Here is a 22403-nt window from a genome sequence, read left to right as displayed (position 1 = left end):
AAACAAGAGAACAATAAACAAATGGAATTACATCAAACTAAAAATGTTTTGCACAGCAAAGGAGACCATCAATAAAATATAAAGACAACCCACAGAATGGGAAAACATATTCCCCAGTACATCTAATAAGGTTTTAATATCTAAAATTTATAAAGAACTTACAAAACTCGACCCCCAAAAAACAAGCAATCCAATTAAGAAAGGGCAAAGGGTCTAATAGATACTTCTCCAAAGAGGACATACAGATGGCCAACAGACATATGAAAAGATGCTCAATGTCACTTAATCATCATACAAATTTTATATAGAAATGTAAATTAAAACCACAATGAGATATCATCACACATGTCAGAATGCCTATCATCAGTAAACCATCAAACATATGTTGGCAAGGATGTGGAGAAAGGTGGGAATGCAGATTGGTGTAGCCACTGTGGAAAACAGTGGAGATACCTCAAAATATTAAAAATGGATCTGCCTCTTGATCCAGCAATCCCACTTCTGAGAATATATCCAAAGGAATCCAAAACACTAATTTGAAAGAACATAAGCACCCCTATGTTCATTGCAGCATTATTTACAGATGCCAAGATATGAACGCAGCCCAAGTTTCCATCAGTAGATGAGTGGATAAAAAAAATGATGGGACATTTACACAATGGAATTCTACTTGGCCATAAAAAAGAAGAAAATGTTACCCTTTGCTACAATATGGATCGAACTGGAGAACATTATGCTAAGTGAAATAAGTGAGTCAAAGACAAATACCATATGATTTCACTCATATGTGGAATCTAGTAACAAAGTGAACTAACAAGCAAAATAGAGATAGACTCATAGAGAGCAGATGAGAGCTATTTCAGGGGTAGGTGAGGGGGTGGAGGGATTGAGCAAAAAGGAAAAAGGACTCACAGACATGGACAGCAGTGTGGTGATTGCTGGGATTGGGAGGTTTAAGGGGACATTTAGAATCAAAGGACAGATAAAGAGCTTCCCAGACAAGATAAAGCCAAATGAATATATCACCACCAAACCAGCATTATGTGAATGATAAAGGATCCTCTTTAAGAAGATAAAAAATATGAACAATAAAATGGTAACTAATACATATCTATCACCAACTGAATCTAAAAAAAAAAACAAGCAAGCAGAACAGAAACAGAATCATATATACAAAATTTTAATAGTTGCCAGATGGGAGATGGATTGAGGGGGGATGAGCCAAAAAGGTGAAGGGATTAAGAAGTACATATTGGTAGCTACAGAATAGTCATGGGGATGTAAAATATAGCATAGGAAATAGAATAGCCAGAGAACATATATGCAGGACCCATTAACATGGACAACAGTGTGAAAATTGCATGGGGACTTACTTGGTGGAGGGAGGCAAAGGGGAAAAAATTCAGACAACTATAACAGCATAATCAATAAAATATAATTTTTAAAAAATTACTTATTCTTCAAAGAGGATAGGTAATTATTCTTAGTTGCAAGTATCAAAGCCAGAATTCAGTGTACAGTCTGACTCCAGAGCTCAAGCTATTAGCCATTAGGAAATATTATATCCCCTGCAAAATTAAGATCTGTCTAAAACTGATCTAGTACTAGACAGGACTAAACTCAGAAACAATATAGGTGCATTACACAGATTTGTTCCAAAGGAACTAATTTAGCATTGTACAAGTAAATGTACACAGAAAAGCTATTAGGAAATACATATTAATGTCCAGAATTAAATAAACTTAGTATTTTCCTCTCATTATAGTTGTATGTGTATATTTTGGTAATCTATTTTAAAAATATATTCTTCCTGGCCATTATACTTTGAAAAAGAATGTAAGAAATTTTTCAAGGAAATTTAGGGATGACTACCACAATCAATTCCTAGATAAGTTAGAATGTACACTCTTAAAAAAGCAAGGACCATACCTATTCTGTTCATCATTATATATCCATGTCTAGCATATAAGTGCTTAATTTAGATATAAAATTTATAATATTCTTACATATTTACATAACTCTTATGTATATATTATACATGTATATATATACATCCTTCCACCAGTCACCCCCTTCTTGATAACCCATAATGCTAATCTTGTGTAAATTATTAAAGCAACCTTCTAATTTGTGTATCTTTGTCTCCCTTATCTTTTCTCAGCTGCCAGAATGATCCTTTTTTAAAGAGCCAGATATTTCACTGCTTTGCTCAGAATCCCACAAGGTCTTCCCATGTCAGAGGAGTCTTACTGTGGCCTAGAAAGCCTGTGTCCTCCCCGTTCCCTGCTATACCTCTGACCTCCCACCATTCCACTCTCCTTACCATTCCTCAAATATTCCAGGTACAACCCCCCTTTTAAGGCCTTTACATTCTGTATCCTCTGGAAAGTTCTGCCCCATGTTATCTGCATGGCTCTCATCTACTTACACCTTTGCCCAATGTCTTCTCAATGAGTTCTACACAAACCACTTTAATATATAAAGTTGCAAATCTACCACCACCATATTACCCCAGCTTTTCTTATTCCATAGGATTTTATCATACATAATTTAATGAGGCTTGTTAATCATCTGTCTTTAAAGACCTGGGCATCCCAAGTGTAGAATGGTGTCTAGCATAGAAATACCTGAATGAATCTTTTTATATCCCAAACAGCAGGTGCTCAGTATATATTTATTGAGTATAGACCATGAAATTACATTTATCATGGATTAGGATGCTTAACCAGAGCATGGAGCCTATTTAGATGTCAGCTTTGTAACTACAATTATTAGATATACACAACAAAATTGTAACAGTAGTTACCTCTGGAAGGATAATGTTCATTACATCAGTTGTCAAGGGGAACTTCAGCTTTATTTGTAATACTACATTTTTCCCTAAAAGATGTATCACTCATGTCATTGAGTGCAGATTTAAAAACAAAAATAAGAGGTTTTGAAAAGAAGCAAGAAAGAGACAAGAAAAGGGAGTAGGCTTTTTCAATCTGAAGAAAGGCAAAGGGAGGACAATTCTAAAGGTAGATTAAGAAATGGATTTAAATACAGTATGAAACTGTGCTTACTACTACTAAAAATAAAAATGGAATACTCTGAGGTAATAAATTAACATTTCAAAATGCTAGATTTTTTAAATGGCATGATCCTGTCCAAGTGTGAGAGCTAAACCCAAGATCTATCATTGTTCATTTCAATCCTTTTTGATTCTGCAATGCCTAAAAATTCTTAAAGATAGGGAGATGGGACAATGAAACTTGAACACTGAAATGCTCGTTTAAGCCCTGATTGGTGTAGCTCAGTGGATTGAGTGCTGGCCTGCAAACCAAAGGGTTAGACTGATTTCATTCCTAGTCAGGGAACATGCCTACGTTGCAGGGCACTTGAGAGGGAACCACACATTAATGTTTCTCTCCCTCTTTTTCTCCCTTCCTTCCTGTCTCAAAATTAATAAAAATCATCTTTAATAAAAAAGAATTCTACTATAACACCTTTTCCCTCAATGATGGGAAATTGAAGGGGCATGAATCAAAACAAAACAAAAATGTTTGAAAATCCAAATGTTTTTATTAGTATCACTACTACTATTTTAACTGGCTTACTGCCTTCTCCTCTTAAGTCTAAGATATCCACTATTGCTTTATTAGATTGTGCATAAATTGCAATAATTTTGCTTAGTTTCAAAGCCACAATTTAAAAAATTAGTTTCAGTGAAAAATATTCCCTTCAGAAAACGTATAAATATGGTTGTTAAGCTTCAATTAACATAAATATACCAATTTGATGGCTAATCTATTAACTAGAAAAGTATTTGTTTTAGATATTTGTGAGTTTTTTTCCATGTACTGATAGGACTTTTCACAATTTTTTTTTTAGATAGGGCTAACAGGGCTTTTCCAAAAAGGTGTATGAAAGGTACTCTTCCAGTATGTTAGAACAAAGCCTAGAGCATCTCTGCAGACTTCACACAGCAAGTTCATTATGTGAGTTTAAAAATATGTTCAAGTATTTTCTCCATTTAATGTTCAGTGGTATCTAGTTAGCATTTACAAAATAATTGAGCCAGTGGTTTTCAAAGGGCAAAATGGATATATGATCTTTGCAACTATTTCCCCAAATACTATGTAACACTTTGAACAAACATGCCACTGAAGAAATTTAACATTCAACTTGCTCATTTAATCTCCAGAAGTGAGTCTAATTGTACTGTAAAAGTTCTATCAACAGAAACATGGAAAATTCTGCATTCTCCCAAACATGTCATCATTAGGTAAAAACTCATGTAGGCAAAATAGTATTTATGCTTCCATTTTATTGTTTTTAAGAATTAAACTGCCACCTCAGTAGTCTTAAGAGCAATATAATGAAACATACATACATTTAATTTAGACTGTGTCCATTATAGTTTCAAAGGCTTCCCTGAAATACGGCTGGAATTCACATCTTTTTTCTTCAAAAAAAGAAACACTAACAGTAATTTTGTTATCCTTATACCCACCCACCCTCGTTCAAATAACTGGATGAATTCAAGTCTAACACATTTAAAAATTGTGTCTGCTACAACACATTCATCTGATTTGCCTCCTTGCATAACTTGTATTTCTTAAACCTAACTGAAAATAAATCATTTTTTAAAAGCCTACAAGAATTCTCTTAATATGTGGAATTGTATCATGATACTAGTTTTTATGTCCAATACATAGGCTAAGTGGTTTCATAACCACATTCAACTCGAGCAAATTTCAATAAAAACAGGAGAGTTCTTCATAAATAGTTGAGCTCTAAAATGAATTTGGCTATTCTCTTATTACATGAAACAAAGTATGGTATTGGATTTTCAATACCACTTTGTAACAGTTCCTATATATTTGCATGAAAGGGAATCAAGTTTGCACCAGTCTGAGTACCTACAGTAATATGTATGATAGAAGCACTCACCACCAACTTTTCACACTATTTCACTTCCATGCTTCTAATAACAAAAATTTCTTACTGGAAATATTACATTAACACTGGACTCTCAAATTGATAGCTGTGAAAAATCATTTTTAAAAGTGTATTAGTTATTTTTGACTGGTCAAGGTTGAAATGGCCATTTATATTATTTCTAACTTCAGCTCTAAGTTCACAGATGACTTTGCATCTGATTATTGAAGATGAGAAACTGTTTTGCCTGTACCTGACATAATTAAATGGTAAATTAGCAATCAGTTCACCCTTTGTCAAAAAGAAATGTTCTAAATTTATACACTACAAACTATTCAATAAAGGATATCTGCATACTACACATTTCATGTTTATATTATGCACCATTTTAGGGGGGAGGAAATACTTCACAGGGGTTTATTCAGAGGATATATAGTAACATCCCATGAATAATGAATTGTACATGAATCCTGTAGAAACTGAGTGGTCATCTTAGGTGGACTATAACAAGCCCCTATAATGCAAAAGCTGACTCTAAAGGCACCTTATAAAGCACTGAAATTCACAATTTAGTCATTACTTTTCTCTTCTCCAATACAAAATCATCTGGTAATCTTCACTGCTGACTCCATGTTAAAATATCCCAAGTTTTAGACTGCTTAACCAACAAAAGAAAAAGGAAATCATTAATAGTTTTAAAATTTCAAGTTAAAGAACCCTTATCACACAGTAATGAAACCTGAGCAATGCAAGTTTGTGACTACAAGAATGTCCTTCATTAATACAGTATTCAGATTCCTCCATGGCATTCAAATTGTAACTTAAAACCCAACAAACAAGACCCCTCTTAAGCACAGGATTGAACTGTCATGAAATGAGGAATACATAAAGCCTATTAAGCCCTAAATATTTAGTTTAAGACAATGAGCAGAATAGAACTCACTTCATCTAAAGAACGCCATTTAAACAGTTCTATGAAACGTTACTAAGATTACTAAGTGTGGTGAATCACATGATTCCAACCATTCATTAAAAAGCATTAATGAGTAACAGCATCCCCCAAGAACCTGAAGTCTGTAGAGCCTATTATTTTTGGCCTTATCTTTCCAAATAATTAGTAATGCCTTATATATTACAAATGTAAATATATCTCAGTACTGGAATTTCATTGTATTTTTGGTGCTCCTGAGGCTGCCTACAAATGAAAAGGCATCCAAGTGAAGTGCATTATATACTTTATACCTCAAAATTTCAGTGCCTAAAATGTGTAAATTTTCTACCATTTAACAGTCTGCCTTACAGTAAATTCTAGTAGATTTTTACTTTTAGGATTTTATTGTAACTTCGGGAAATTAGTGGTAAAACATATGGTTTTAAAAAACAGTATGTGGCTGCACTTAAATTCACATAAAAATAGCATTTTTACAACCATATTGAAATTTAATCCTTTTACACAGGTTAACAAAATGTATCACAAGAAAAATGAAACTGGGTTTAACAAAAGCAGTGTTCTTGAAAGTGGAACAATAAAAATTATTTTCTAATTTTTTACAAATGATCACCTCAATTTACCACACTAGGGGAATAAAGTTGTTAAAATATAGCTGTGCTCTCCTGAGCCACTTATCTGCACTACAGTATAGCACTTGAAATCAATCCTAAGGTGGAGATTTAAAACATTTTAAGAGACAAGACCCTAAGTGTTTTAGAGCCACCTCAATAAGAGGTGTTTTTCCTTCCCAAAACAGTCAAAGCTTAATTAAAAGATTAACTATACATAATTTTTTCCACGTCTTCAGTTGAAAATACTATTATCATTGGTAATATGGTCTATATCTTGTCTGATCGGGATGATGTGGTCCAGGAAGTGGGGTCTGAGAAGGCGGACCCTGCATTCGTGGAGGAGGCGGTGGCCCTCTTGGTGCAGGCCATATACCAGGACTCATTCCCCCTGGTTGTGTAAATGGAGGGCTCAGAGTTCCTTGATCTTCAGTGAACTGGGGTAAAGAGTTAGGATTATAATGGTGAGGAGGGGGTGCAGTTACAGGTGGACCACCATGTTGAGGTGGTGGAGGTCCTGGAGGAGGATGATTCATATAAGGTGGCATCTGGGCAATAATATGTCCAGGGGGTGGGGTTATTGGTGGTGGAGCAGAGGTCATTGGTGGAGGTGGAGCTTGGCTATAAACCAAGTGAGGAGTACCTGCAGCCTGGGGAGGATGTGGCATTGGATGGCTTATTGGTGGTGGTGGAGGAGGGGGTGGTGCATAATGTTGCTGTGGAGGCATAATATGATGAGGGTGCGATACCACTGGTTGACCCTGATATTCAGGATGATGGTGAGCAGGTGCTGGGGCAGGAGGTGGTGGTTCTCTAGCACCTGAATTTGAGTCATCCTGAATAGGGACAGTTATTAAATTGCTGTGTTTTCTTGTTGAAATACGAAAGGTTTCCTGACTGACCGATCGAGGTGGAGGTGGAGCCATGGGCAATTCTGCTGGAGGAGCACGAATATCCTCATGTGGCTGATTATAGTGCTCATGTGACACATGTTGCAAAGGAGGTGGTGGCATCATGATGTGCTGCTTTGGCGGAATATGGCTCATATGGTGCTTGTCTGGCGGCATTATAAAACGATCAGGGATTTCAGTTGGTGGTGGGGCAATAGGAGGATGAACATTTTCAAGTGAAGCACGGGTAACAGGTTTTCCAGCTCTCATATGGCGGTGGTTGATGTGAGCCTGTAAGTCTCTCTGAGACAAATATGTTCTCTTGCACCCTTGAACAATGCTACACATGAAGAGAGAACCCCGTGTACACTGCTCAATTCGCTGCACAGGATCACTACAGCTAAATTAGAAAAAGAAAAAATGAATTTACTAAAACAGACTTTAAAAATAATGCACTTAATTTCAAAGATATGCTTATTTTTAAAACTTATTACGCAAAATACTATACAAGTTCACAATTAAAAATTATACTGTAAGTGAACCTTTAATCTTTCCCATTTTGTTCACTATTAAGCATCAGTATTTCTAACAACTTCAGAACTCTTAATACAAGAAAAAACTGAAAGTGTATGAAACAATGTTTTAAGACCTTATTCTTCCCCAAACCTAGAATTTATCTGATTTTCTCAAACAATTCTATGCTTTGAGTCCATCTGCAAAAACAACAAACACACACCAGGAAGTGCAAACCAAATGTCACAATCATACCATTCAAACTGGTATGGTATTTGAGCAACAAGCATTTGCTGAGCAAATACTAAGCGAAAGAACACTAAGTGGAAGATGTTGCAAGGACTACTAAAACAAGATCATCCTAATATCAGGGTTCTCAATATTAAAAAATACAAAATTTAAATTCAAACCCTGGCTACCAAGAGCCTTTTAAGGAAGGGATCTTTCTGGATAGTCAAATTTACTACTATAAAGTATTATACACTCCAGCCTTTCTAAATTGTAAGCACTAATTTTAACTCAGTATTTTAATGACTCAGGGTCAAAATTACTATTCTTCATTCTCTATATTTAGTCTTCTCTTGCCTTTATATATAGTCTTCTAAAACAGTGGATAGAGAACTAAACTAGGAATCAAAGAACTGGGACTTAGTAGTAGCCATGTAATTTTGGAGAGGCCATTTAATCTGTTTCTTCATCTATAGAATGGGTTAAAAAATGTACTCTACCTAACTGTTTTTATCTCTACTTCACTTGAAGAGTATCCTTAAATCAATGGAACAACAAAAATAACACTAATCACTAAACACTATATATGTATAACTACAAGCTGCTATCATTGAATATATATGTCAAGTCATTCAACACTATATTAAATGGCTCTATATTCTTTTTTTTTAATTTTTATTTTTTAATCCTCACCCAAGGATAGGCTCATTGATTTTACGGAGCAGGAAAAGGAGGGAGAGAAAAATCAATGTAAGAAACATCCATTAGTTGCTCCTCGCATGCATCCCAACCTGGGACAATCAGGGCATGTGCCCTGACCTGGAATGGAACCCACAACCTTTTGGTTTACAGGACAACACTCCAACCAACTGAGCCACTATGGCCAGTGTGGCTCTATATTCTTGACTCTTGAGTTGTGTCTGTATGGCTAGCACTCCTTCTTGAAACTAAGAGGCTTCTCTTTAATAGCCATTTGACACACTTCTCATTTTTAGCTTCTTTTCACTGTAAGCTCAAGAGTATCTGCACAGTAACAGGAAGTAAGGCGCTTGCTGTGAGATAATACTTAAAAGCAGTAGTATATAATAGTTACATTAACTTGGATTGCCATTTCTTCACTTTCTGATCTGGGTCTGATAATGCTGATAGGCCTATGCTCTAAGTAGCACTGAGGTGCTTACGGAGTTACATTTACTACCTTGAAAATTAAATTCCCTTTTAAATATTAACATTAGAACATTTACATCAAAAGGAAAAGCTTTTAATATACTCTACCAGTGTTTCACAACATCTAAACATCCTTTACCTCAATGAAGCTATCAATTTACTATGTAATTTTACGTGAATGTAACCATGTTGAAAAATTAGACATTACAGAAAATTAGGCAAAAGAGAATATGCACTTTTAATTGCATAATCTTCTAAATTGTAACTGTAGAAAAGAAATATTCTTTATACTCATACTACAGATTTTTCAATCTGTGACTTTAAAGAGCTAATAAAAATATGCCTAGACAATCAGTTTGTACTGGTTTGTCAACAAATCATCCTTTCTCTCTCAGTGATACCAATCTTCCTACACCATAAAAGGAAATCATCCCTTACAATTGTCCAAGGCTTTGCTATCAACCAAAGAACAATTCTTGGGATAGCTTCTGACACAGGTTAGAAGGAACCTAGGACAAGGAAGCTTCTCTCAAAGCTTTCCTCCAGCCTTCTACCAAGGGCTCTACATTGATATAAAAATTCCTAATTTAATCTGGATCCTTCAAGACCATTCCAATATAAATGAATATGAACCAATGCGTCTAGATCTTCATAACTTGCCTGAGTCTATGCCACCATGGTGTTCTAAGATATGCTCAAGATATAATAATCAGATTTGGAGGTAATAAATAAAAGCTTACACTTACATAGACTACTTACTATATACTACGTAATATATATGTATATGTGTGTGTATATACACACACACACACACATTCTATATATAATAATATAGTATTAATTCAAATAATAACCCAATGAGGTAGATGCTATTAGTTCCATTTTACAGATGAAGGAACAGCCTACAGGATCTGGCAGAAGTAATGCCTGCTTGAGTGTGGTTGGAGGGCAATAATACGGGTGTACTAATTTACAGTTTTAATTTGAACATTTTACCTAAAATGTCATATGGTATGCTTGAGTGTGATAGTTATGTTACAGAATTATATGCTTATGATTTTGTAATAAAAAGTGGGCATTATTTGTGCCAGACCCTGTATATCAACACAGCTAATAAATGGCAGAAAAGGGATTTGAACCCCTAATTCCAAAGTCTTTGCCCTCAATTACTATCCAAATGACCTCTCTAGTATCCCATCAAAACAAGAAAATAACCATTTCTGGCTTTTAACAAATTTTGTGATGACAAATGTATTTTGTCAATTTGGCTGATCTGAATCGACTGATAACAGCTACCTAGCCCTATCCTGAGAAGGTTATGGTCAACTCTGGGCTCACACAGAAAGAGTAGTCATGCCTACACATTTGATATGTTGCCACTGGTATACATCACCTCCAACCTTTAACCAAGATTATAAATCTATTAACACAAACTTTATTATTCAAAATTTTAATGATGATCTTACCCTGGACACATCTTGTCTCCCTTTTTTTCATGTAAAATAGCACAGTCATAGCAAAACACGTGCTTGCATGGAATCTGTGAACAGACATATAATTATGCATATTAAAACAAATTAAAGTATTTCCAAAAAACTAACAGTGAGGATAATAATCTAGACATAGAAGGCACAAGAAAACTGTTTTTTAAAATGAACATTTAGTAAGTACTAATTATATAAAAGTAACAGCCTTTTTCAGACTTTGGCCCTTTACCTAATAAATGTATATATGCACATTCACTTATACTTTCTGAAGGTATTAACCCTATGAATTTCATCCATGGTCCCCACTGGTTAAAAGCTCCTGAAAAAGAATTCTGTAACCATGTTTTATCTCTTATCCTGTCCCTCCTGAAACTATGCCAAAGCAGTAGGATAAGAAATGTCTCCTCCATTCAACGTAAGTAGTATTTTCCCCTGGTAGCCTTATGGTAATAAACTTATAAAAATCTAAAAATAAATCAGGATACAGGAAAGTGATGTTAGGCCATTTTATAATTCACAGTCCATTACTGTTATTTAGCTATGTAATACAGCAAAGCAACAGTCACAGTCAATGCCCTCTATCATACAAACATATTATTGAATTTAATTTTCTTCACACACAAATGTAAAAATACCTTTTTAAAATGGAGGATATGTCAAAAATACTATAAAATTACAGTTAGGGTTGTAATTTTTTTAATGATTACAATTCTCAAAAATAAAAATGTTATTAATTCAGTTTTACATTAAAAATTTATAGCCTTCAAAAATGAATAACAGATTTTATTTTATTAATCAAGAAAAAAAAGTTTTTCCTTAATAAACAGAATAAATATAAACAGGTATCCAACAGTCCAAAGAAATTTAGTTTCAAAAGTTAGTTTCCATAATACTTTACAAGCAATTCAAGTTTGTCAAGCCAATTATATTAAATGCGTATCATCCCAAAATTTCCCTTAGCTATTTTACATTTATTTTAAATGTCATGAACGTAGACATTAAACAATGATAAACCTATCTACTCAAATTTCAGAATCCTACTTCTACAAAAATGTTTACATTTACAGAAATAGAATTTAATTTAATTATACTTACCATTCGCCCGTAAATCTTAATAGGCAATCCGCATTTGTCACAGAAATGAACTGGTGTATCATCCTTTTCACCAAGGATATTTATCTGTTAAAATTACATAATTAAAGTTTCCTTTTTAAGCATTTCTAAAATTCCTACCTATAATTTACACAATTAATCTATATTTTATAAAGTTGTTAAAAACAATTAGAAATAAAAATTTCTTGGTATACTCACATATTCCACACCATTGGCTGTGCTGCCAGTTTTTTGTTTCATTGTTCTTAAACAGCATCAATGGTTATTAATTTTACTGAACTTTATTTAAAACTGCTTCAAATTATTTTTGGAAGTGGCAAAAATAGAGCATAAGCTATATGTGCTGAAAGACAGCTATAATAAAAGTTCATGCCGCTCTTTATGTATCCTGCATTGTTCTAATAAAATATTTAAAATATCTTATTGTTCTAATAAAAGTATACCTGAAAGTCCCAAAAAAGGTGTCCAGGAAATCTTCGCTGACTTCCAAACAGTTCACCCCCCTTACAGTCATACCGTTCTTCTTCATTATAATCAAATCCTTCTGAGAAAAGAAAGGGTTATCTATTAACTTTCCATATCTCACATTTCACTTTGGAAGTACATGTACATGGTAAAATAGGCCTGTTGCCTGATGTTTTTTCAAAACTCTTGTATGAACAAGATAACCGAGACTAGTTTAAATTTCAGCTAGATATTATCCTAGTGATTGAGTAGTCCAACTCTCTTACTTCATAACTGAGAACACTGCAGTAAGGAGACCAGCACTCAATGCAGCGAAGGTAAATGGAAGAGCTAGTAACAGACCTCAGATCTCACTTCTATTCAAGGCTCTCATTACGGACCCAACTATCTCTTGTATAAAACTTTACTAATTATCCTCATTGTGCTTACTACACAAATTTTAAAGGTACCGACCATCATTTAATTTATCTACAAAAGTAGTAAGCCAAAAGAATGTAATGAAACAAAAAATTCTGCAAATCTTCTTTTTGTAATTTAGTAAACTGTGTATCTTTTTTTTCAGCTTTAAACCAAGCCTCATTTTAGAAACATCAACATATTGATACTTCATCCCTCCAATTAAACCACTCCTTTGTTAATCATCCAAACAGATGAAGCCATATATATCTACTTCCATATCATATATACTTACAAGTGTCCTCCCCTTTTACTGCATATACCAGTATCAGCAAACTTAAAATATGAAGATTAAATGAGCTCTTTTCTCCGACCTAACAAAAAGGTTGATGGTAATCCTCTCATCCCATACAACAGAACCAATAAAACAATAAATAGTCTGATGGGGATTCTAGGTAGAATCCAATTAACTAAAGTAAAGCTAAAAAGGCAAATCTGTCCCTTCAAAGTACCAGGTTTCTCATGACTCTTTTGGTCCTGGAATTGGTAAAGGAGAGTAGCACACAAGTTTTAATTTTACCCACATGGCTAAGTTATAGCACCTGGGTACAACACACACACACTAACCAGTACAAAACAGACAGATGGATGAACACAAGGACATACACACACACACACAGCAATGCAAGAATTTTTTAAAGCTAATAGTCACTCTAGTGTATTGCTATCTAATTATCTCCAATCAAATGTAGAGTTCAAAGAGTGTTCTTGTGAGTTACACCTGAGTGACTGTACGCTCTTTTATGGCCCATTTACACCTTATAAAAGCTGGTATCATCTAAAACTCAAAATAAGAAAATCAATTTTTCTCATTTACCTAAAACTCAAAAAATTATTGAGCAGAGCAATAGCCAAGGAAATTAAGAGCTCATTATAATTTTTCGGAGTAGTTCAACCTGCACTGCCATCTTTCATTAAACCGTATATATATATATATATATATATATATATATATATATATATATAGATAGATATCTGTACAAGTACCTCATCAGCACCCAAAACCCGCTATTTTAAACAATGCCTAAGGGGAAAAAATCAATAATTTTACCCCAAATAGGTAAATCTAATGTATCCAAAAATTACCTTCAGCCTCAGTTTGCTCTATTAATAGAGAGACTGGTAATAGAAGTTCCCCCTAGAAAGGACTGTGGGGTAGGGGTAGGGGGGAGATGAAGAGATACCTGAAGGAAAAGGGTAGAAGGGGGATTTTAGCTTTTTTGAATTACTTGGATTATTACAATATATGTACATTACTGTGTAGTTTCAAAAAAATTATTTAGAAAACAAAAAGGCAAAAAGGCCCTCCTCACTGCTAGTGCAGCCACAGCCCTAAGCTGCAACTACAATTTATAACATTTGACTTTAAATACTTGTTTAGATGGGGAGAGAAATCCTATAATAAAGGAAACTGTAATTTAAGGTATAATTAAAAGTTTGATTCTTAAAAAGGAATACAGACAGATTACTAGGACAGATCAAAATACTCATAGAACTTATAATATATGATAACCGCGTGATTCCTATTCAACAAAGAAAGACAGATTATTCAGTGGTTGAGACAAATAGGAAGCTGTTTTACAGAAAAAGTAGGTAAAGCCAGCTACATTTTTTTTTTAATAACAGAATGTTCCAAAGCAGGGGTCAGCAAACTTTCTATAAAATGTCAGATAATTAAGTACTCATGCAATTACTCAACCATGCCATCACAGTGTGAAAGCAGCCATAAATAATATTTAAATGAATGGGCATAGCTATGTTCAAATAAAACTTTGCTTGGCCCACAGGCCAGTTTGTTGACCCTATATAAAGGTAAAAGAGGAAAACTTTTATACTCACGAAATATGGTAAAGGCCTTTCTAAGAATGTCATAAAACCTAGAAGTCATAACAGAAAAGACTGGCTGTCTGCTACTTAGACTCTTCGAGCTTCTCTACAACAAAAATTTTATACATAACATTTGTCTGTTTGAGACAAATGGGGAATATATACAATATAAGACAAAGGGCCAATTTTATTAATTTACAAAGAACTTATAAAAATCAAGATAAAGGCAACAGGAAAAAATGGGAAAAGTATAAAAACAGGTAGGTCCTAGGCAAAAGAAATGGCCAATATTATGAAAAGACATACAACCTCACTCATAATTAGAGAAATGTATATGAAAAAATTTTTTGAAAGGTTAGTAATAGTCTGTACCAATATTGGTGTGTGGGAGTATAATCTGATGTACTGTTTCTGAAGAGCCATTTGACAATATTCGTATCAGTCTAAACATGCACAGTATCCACTGAGTTCTAAAATGTCCAAACCATGCAAAGTTTAAATTCTACGAAGTATACATATTAAGGTGTATGTACAAGGATATTAATGTAACACTGTTGTTAACAGTAAAAAAATTGCACAAACTTGTTAAACAAGTTATGGTAATGTCAATACATGAAATACCTAAACCTAATTTCTTAAATGAGGTATATCTGTATGTGCTGAGAAGGCAAAATCTCAAATGCATTTTATAAGAAAAAAGGGAAGTTACACATGAAAAAACTATAAGAAAGTCACACCCTCGCAGGTGGAGCTCAGTGGATTGAGTGCTGGCCTGCAAAACCTAAGGTCACAGGCTCAATTCCTAGTCAAGGCACTCAAGAGACAAACAAATAATGTATCTCTCACACACTGATGTTTCTTTCCCTCTCTTTCTCCCTCCCTTCCCAGCTCTCTAAAACAAAATTAAATTAAAATAAAATAAAATAATCATCACAGATCAATTTGAGGAGAAGACTGGTACGGGAGAGAGGGGAAATTTTACTTTTAATATCGTGTTTTCTGTATAAGACTGTAATACTGTTTAGATTTTAACAATAGACAGTGTTACTTTCAACAAAAGAAAACTGAACCAAAATACAGGGTGGGGCAAAAGCAGGTTTACAGTTGTGAGTATGCAAGACACAGAGTTTACTCTTGTATTATATTATTATTTACTAATTATTATATTATTTTCCATACAAAGAACTGTAAATCTACTTTTCCCCCCACCCTGTACTTATAAAGGGACAGAAAAATACAGTATACCACGAGACATCAATAAGACTAAAGAATGAAGAGTGTGTAAGATTTTTAAAAGATAGCTGTAAGCAAGTAAAATCATGTGGATTATTTGGTGGAATCAGATACAACAAAAAGACTTCTGGACCTGTTAGTTTAGACAAATTACCTTCATCACCAGGTGGAGCCTTTGCAGGCATTCTGTTTATAGTCCTCTGAGTGCGCGGTGCAGCTTTGGCTTTGTTCCCTTGTTTAGAGATGAGCTTTATAGGAATTCTTCTTCGAACATCAAGACCACCCAATGATCCAGAACTATTAGTGCCTTGTAACTCATTGTCTATGTTAGGAAAAAAAAAAGTTGTAATGTCTTTTAGTTTTTCTTTTGATGATAATTCTGCCACAGGTATTAAAACAATATACCCAACATTGTCAAGGGTTGAATATCTGAGTTCTGATTATAAAAATGTACTATGTTACAAGTTTAAGTGCTAATTTTCTCTACTATGAATAAAGACTAAACAAAATGCTTTTTGAGACATGGACTCTTTCAGAAAGTTGACAAAAGCTATAGAACTCACCCTAAAAAAAGTAGACAATAAAATTTTTCATATATCTGACATGGGTTTATAGAAACACAAAACCTTTCATAAGCCAAAGATAAGGGAAATTCCATACAGTAGGAAAGGCAAATAAATTAGTTTTAAAAAAAACAGTAATGTTTTAAAAATGCAGGTTATTGAACAGACTATGTAACTGCCACCGTAGGAGACAGTACAACCAAAACTGATAGCCAAGCTGTCGACATAAACTCAGTAAAGCCACATTTGGAAGCAGTAACTAGTGACCTACAAAGCTAGTAGGATTATAGACATATTAAATTCACAGTGATAATCTGTACTCTTGCTGAACAATATGAAGAAAATTTAAAATAGGTCCTTAATAATTAATGGAATTTATCTTTCAGTATACTTTATACTATTACTCTTATAATAGCTAACCCTCAAGACAAAATTCATAGAAAAGGAATTATACAGACAGCTAAAATCTTGACTTCAGATAAACCCAATTTTATCAACTTTCAACACTTCACTAAATGTATTAACACAATGAATAATGTATTTCAACTGCTTTCAGTCTAGTTGCTTATTTAAGCATACCTTCAAGCACTGTTACAGCCAAACGACAGAACAGAATGAAATTTTTTTGCTCAAAGTTGTTCCTGATTTCCTAATAACTAAAAAAATATCCAAATTGTAGACAGACAGCTAACAGTTCAACACTGTCCTTCATATACTAAAAGGACTTTCAATGGTTTTACCTTGGTGAATAATCAAAATACTAACATTTCATTACAAGTCCTTTTCACACCACCCTCAGCACTTGGAAGTCACTACTGTTGCTTGCTTAGTCTACCACGACTTTCAAGAGCCTACTGCCCCTTAATGCCTTGCTGCCTGCCTCATTCTAGGTCTGTCTTGGGTTTTTTGGTTTATTAAGAAGCAGAACATACAGCACAGTTTCCTTTTGAATATGCCAACTAAAAACACCAAGCCCATGTCAAAAATCATTGGATATTACAAAGAAGGTGAGAAGTATGTATATAACTGGCCATTTAGGTGAATCTACTTTTATATTATATAGTATTTTTAAGGTGTGTTTATTTTATCTTGAATTAAAGGAACCAAGAAATATTACAAAATTTAGGTTACAGTTACAACTAGGTGTTAATTCTTAGAATGAGCAAAGAATTAATCAAGTGTTAACTAGAAGTTTCTTGGAGCAATTTTCCCAGCAAAATTCTATTAGAACACTGCAGGATAGCCTTCATTGTATTATGTTTGACTTTTTCAACATGATCATAAAATTGGTCATTTCCTCATAACCTTCAAGGGTTTTAGCAATTTCCTCAAGGGTGGCTCTTAATCCTTTGATATTAAATCATTCTTTTGAGATGACTACCATGTCATAACGTCTCTAAGTAACTGGCTAAGTGGCATTTCCTCATTTGTCAATGATTTTGTGATTCAAACAGTTTATGAATTTCATGAAAACCTGGGTCCTTTGTAAGGTTTGTAATCACAATATATATACAGCACTTGATACTGTTGCCTGATATGAAACATCAAGGATATAACGTTAACTGAAAGAACAGAAAAGAAACTAGTGTTAAAACAGCAGGGGATATCTGAGTAGGATATCCTACTGCGTTTTTTAGTGGTCAGCTTATTAGTAAATATTTTCATGTTAGGATGACTTTCACTTTCCTATGGCAACCTGTTGACTTAGGAGAATTAGGATACTAAATACTCAGGTACACACTCATCCGTATTCTAACATAATATTCTCTAAACTGTGGTTGAGGCTTTTCCAGTAACAGGCTCAAATGAGAAATATTTTGCTAACATTGGATGTTTGCTACTCTAACATTAAGGTCCCAGACTTTCAATTCTGTAATATTTTCAACTAGTACTAGAGTTCCTTAAAGCCTGGTTCTAGGTCCTCTTCTGCATTCCCTTTCCTTAAATGATCTTGTCCATCCTCATGCCTTAAAGTATCAACTACGCAGTACTAAGGCCCAAATATGTGTTTTTCAGTCCACATCTTTCCAACATCTCCCCTTGCATGCCTCAATATATATCTCATACTTAGCAGTCCAAAATCTTGTTCCCAAATACCCATGAATCACCTCTACCCCTTAAAAAAGTTTTTTCTCCCAAGTTCTCCCCAACTTAGTAATGGGCACTACCTACCTGATCAAACCAGAAACCCAGGCATCTCTCCTTTCTCTCAGGTATCTCCAAACCAATCCATCAGTATGTGTTTTAAGTACTACCACGGAAATATTTGTTGGCTCTGCCCACTCCCGTTTTCACTAAATGGAATGACCTTTACTAAGCCAAACCTTCCTTCTGCTTTATTGTAATTACCTCCTAAATTGTCCATTTTCTATACTCTTGCCTCCCTCTCTTACACCATTCTCCATAAAACTTATTATAGTTTTTAAAGAGATTGTGTTTCTTCTCTACTTCTGTTCAATGACTTCATGTTGCACTTGAAATAAAATCTAGATCTTTGCTATGGTCTTCAAAGTCTTGCACAACCTAGCTCCTGCTCTCCTTTCCAAACTCATCTTAGAGCTCTCTCCCTCTTCCTAATAACTAAGCTGTGTGTAACAGACTGGTCTTATTTTTTCCTACTTGTCTTTGTACTTGTTTTCCTCCTGATTTATTCCATCCTTCAGATCTCAAACTATAAATGTAACATTTCCAGAAAGACCTTCCCCGACCCTGTCTGACCACTCTCCAATTAGTCTTTACCATAGTATCTATTTATTGTCTTCGAAGAACTTACGATCTGTAAACATTTGAGATTGTTTAAATGTTACTGTGTCTTCCCCTATAGAATGTAACATCCAGAGCAGCAGTAACTCAGTCTGTCTTGTTTACCATTCCATTATTCCATCTCCAGGAATACAGGCATACCCACCAATACTCGATACAGGGAGAAGTCTTTTTTCCCTACTTGTGATATGGTTGGCATAACGGTATGGGGGACTTTCTAACTCCAAATGAACTCATTCACTATTGAAAAAACACAAGGAAACAAAAAATAAAAATAAAAAACTTCACATAACGAAGACTGGAACCATTCTTACTTGAAGAAAGGGATGTGGGTATCTTCACTTTAAGCTCTTCTTTGTAAACGTCCCCAAACAATGAATAAGGATCAGAGCCGAAACGTGGGGCATGCTTTGGGTTTAGGTGGAAAAGCTTCTCCGAGTATCAGTCCGAACACAATATCTGATCCCCTTCTCCCACCTCTACCTAGTCCATGAAAAACCGGAGAGACAATAACGACAGGCGGTGATCACCGCAGCACCCGCCCAAAGCTGACTGAGATAGCAGGAAGTCTTCAACCCACTCTCGCGCATTGACTCCCAGCGTAATAAGGCTTCTCCACTCCGCGGTTGAAAGCTACCCGCCAGTCCCATAATGTAGGGCAGAACACCCGAGATGAGTTTTTTAGAAGATCCAGCCTTCTCTCCCTACAAGGCCCGCGCCGCCCACCGTCCGGGCTCGAAGCTCAGCAGAACCAGATAAGAAACGGCAACCGCCGGCACCGAGGCTGTGGGTACCACACCGGAGAGTAGGCCGGGAAGTAGCAGGCGCTTGCCAGGCACGGGGAGGGGTCTGTGAGATTTCTTTCTCACCGCCACACCCCAGTGCTGTAGGACAAGCACAACCCCTCTATGCCCGCTAGGCAACCAGTCCCAGGCTAGCCTAGGGGGCTTGGTACTGGGACCCCCACTGCCTCCGCCTCCTTACCAGTGTGATCCATGATTCGGCTCGCAGAGCACAGTGGGAGCGGAAGTCAACTGCGCCGGAGTCGCAGGGGGCGCTTGCGCGCTACCTTCCGGAGCCCGGGAGTCGGAAGTAGGACCAGGTGGCCCCGGCTTTGGCCTGCAAGGGTTTTCTTCTCTCACGTACACTACCCAACTCCTGTGAGGGAGTCAGGCATACTTCGGTCGGAGGAAGAAAGAGCGAGTTCGAAAAGAGCTTCTCACGTGCTTCGAGTGAGAGTAGCTTCTAACTGTTGAAAGGAGACCGACAGGAAGCGGGGAAGGAGAAAGCGGTAGTGCCCCATGGAATAAGCTCGCGGCAGGTAAGACGGACGCCCCCCGCAGTGCATTGCCTTCTGGGACTTGTAGTACAGTGGAGCCCTTAAGCCGGTCGGGCCAACTGCGCAGGCTCCGCCATGGGGCTGGCCCCACCCCGCAGACGGTGTTGGTTTGGGTCTCCTCCCCACTTTCACCGCCACCCGCACCACTCCCCGCCCTCCTGGCCTGAGGTCCACGAGCGACCGTCTCCTCCCCTAGGTCTAGGAAAAGTGTAAACGCGCGCGTTCCGGAAACCGTTCTAGGCTGGGAGGTCGCCCAAGGGATGGATGAGCTGTGTGAAGCTTTCAGTGCTTATCTAAATGTCGCTGTGTCGTGATGAGCTACATAGACCCACGCAAAGCGGACTTGGTGTATGTCCCAGTTCCTACCTCTTTAGTTTCTAACCATTGCAACACATTTAAATTGTTTGGTATTCATTCTCCAGCAAAAACGCTTGTGCCTCTAGGAACCCCTAGAGCACACCTCAAGGATTGGACGCGGGGTCAGGTGGAAACTGCGTGCAGCACAGCCGCCTGTTACTAGGGGACACCCGGCAATAAAGTGCAGAGTGGAGCTGAAGGGGCAGATAGACGTGGGAAGAGGTGAAGAAAGCGGTTAGGGCTGGCGGGAAGGGTGAGGTTAAAAAGGAAAGGACTGAAAATGAGGAAGAGAGAGTTACCACAACTAGCAGTACCTAGTTCCAGTTCTTGGTCCCAGGGGTTCGTGGTCGCTGCTGCTTTCATCTTCCCTGTCCAAAACAAAGGAAAGTGCCAAAGAGTGATTCCTGAGGACCTTCAATGCAGTCTCCACCTCGTGGACTTGGCTTATTTGTGTCCACTCCTTTCCCCAGCCTTTTACACTTGATGCCTTTGAATAAGTAGAAAGGAGTACAATTAGTGGAAAACACAAACTGAGGAGTCAAGGGATTTGGGTTCTATTCTTGTCCTCCCTTGGTGACGACATCATTACCAGGTTATTCACGCTTTCAGTGCCAGAGTTCCTAGATCAATAACAGATTATATTGACCTCTTTACAGAAATGTTTTCATGGTACTGAATTCGTCATAAAATATGTGTAGCAATGTGCTCTATCTGTGTAGTTATACAGTAACAACTTTGAATAATAACATGATCAATACTATAAGTGTTGTGTCATTCAGTGAGTGTTTCACTGAGGATTTTTTAAAAGACATGCCCGCTATATTTGCAGCTTTATAAACAAGTTTTTAAGTACATTCATAACTAAGGTCAATTGTGAATCAAAGTTACCACTGCTTTTGTTAAAATGTAAATTCCTTGTTTTGGGGGTTGGAGGAAGCTTAACCTTTTCTCAAATCTCCCTATTTCTGTAAGTATATTACTGATATGATTGGACATTCCACCAGTCTGGGGTATAAAAGCAGGTAGTTTTCACCTAGAAAGAGCTCTTTTTATTTTCTGTCCTCATATTTAGCCTATCAGCCATACTTCAGATTGATGGAAATCCAGCTTCTGAATAATATTAGTATCTGCTAATGCTAATATTTAAAAAAAAATAGAATAAAAAGAAACTTCAAACTGTATTTTACATAATTTAATCAGTAAATAGGGAGTTTTGTCAGCATTTTATCGTCTACCAAGTTATGAAAATTTACTGCCCTGGCTGGTGTGGTTCAGTGGATTGCTCACTGACCAGCAAACCAAAAGGTCAGTGGTTTGATTCCCAGTCAGGACACATGCCTGTGTTGTGGGCCAGGTCCCTAGTTAGGGGTGTGAGAGGCAACTAAATGATGTTTCTCTCCCTCTCTTTCTTCCACCCTTCCTCTCTTTCTAAAATAAAAAATTTAAAAAATCATCTTAAAATCTTGTAACTCAGCACCACATGTAAAAAATAATGGAAAGACCTTTTTTTACCACATTT

The 22403-nt window shown here is 36.1% G+C and overlaps 1 protein-coding gene across 5 annotated transcripts; it reads right to left on the bottom strand.

Moving 5' to 3' along the window:
- Nucleotides 1–3871: 3871 nt before the first annotated feature.
- CBLL1 (Cbl proto-oncogene like 1) lies at nt 3872–21321 on the bottom strand. 5 transcript variants are annotated; one of them, XM_036010786.1, is made up of 6 exons: nt 21199–21321; nt 16017–16184; nt 12325–12422; nt 11864–11947; nt 10748–10821; nt 3872–7773 (listed from the first exon to the last, which is right to left on the bottom strand). In XM_036010786.1, exons 1-6 carry the CDS (start codon nt 21245–21247, stop codon nt 6738–6740), a joined length of 1509 nt encoding a protein of 502 aa, XP_035866679.1. In that variant the 5' UTR covers nt 21248–21321; the 3' UTR covers nt 3872–6737. The 5 variants fall into 5 exon arrangements, with proteins under 5 accessions (XP_035866679.1, XP_028381096.1, XP_035866680.1 ...); XM_028525295.2 differs by having other exon boundaries at nt 12325–12425; nt 21199–21319; XM_036010787.1 differs by lacking the exon at nt 21199–21321 and adding an exon at nt 19503–19829 and having other exon boundaries at nt 12325–12425.
- Nucleotides 21322–22403: the final 1082 nt, after the last annotated feature.

The sequence above is a fragment of the Phyllostomus discolor genome, chromosome 10 (assembly GCF_004126475.2).
Source record: "Phyllostomus discolor isolate MPI-MPIP mPhyDis1 chromosome 10, mPhyDis1.pri.v3, whole genome shotgun sequence".
NCBI classification, from domain to species: Eukaryota; Metazoa; Chordata; class Mammalia; order Chiroptera; family Phyllostomidae; genus Phyllostomus; species Phyllostomus discolor.
The sequence above is the reverse complement of the archived record's forward strand: the minus strand, read 5'-3'. Positions and strand labels throughout refer to the sequence as shown.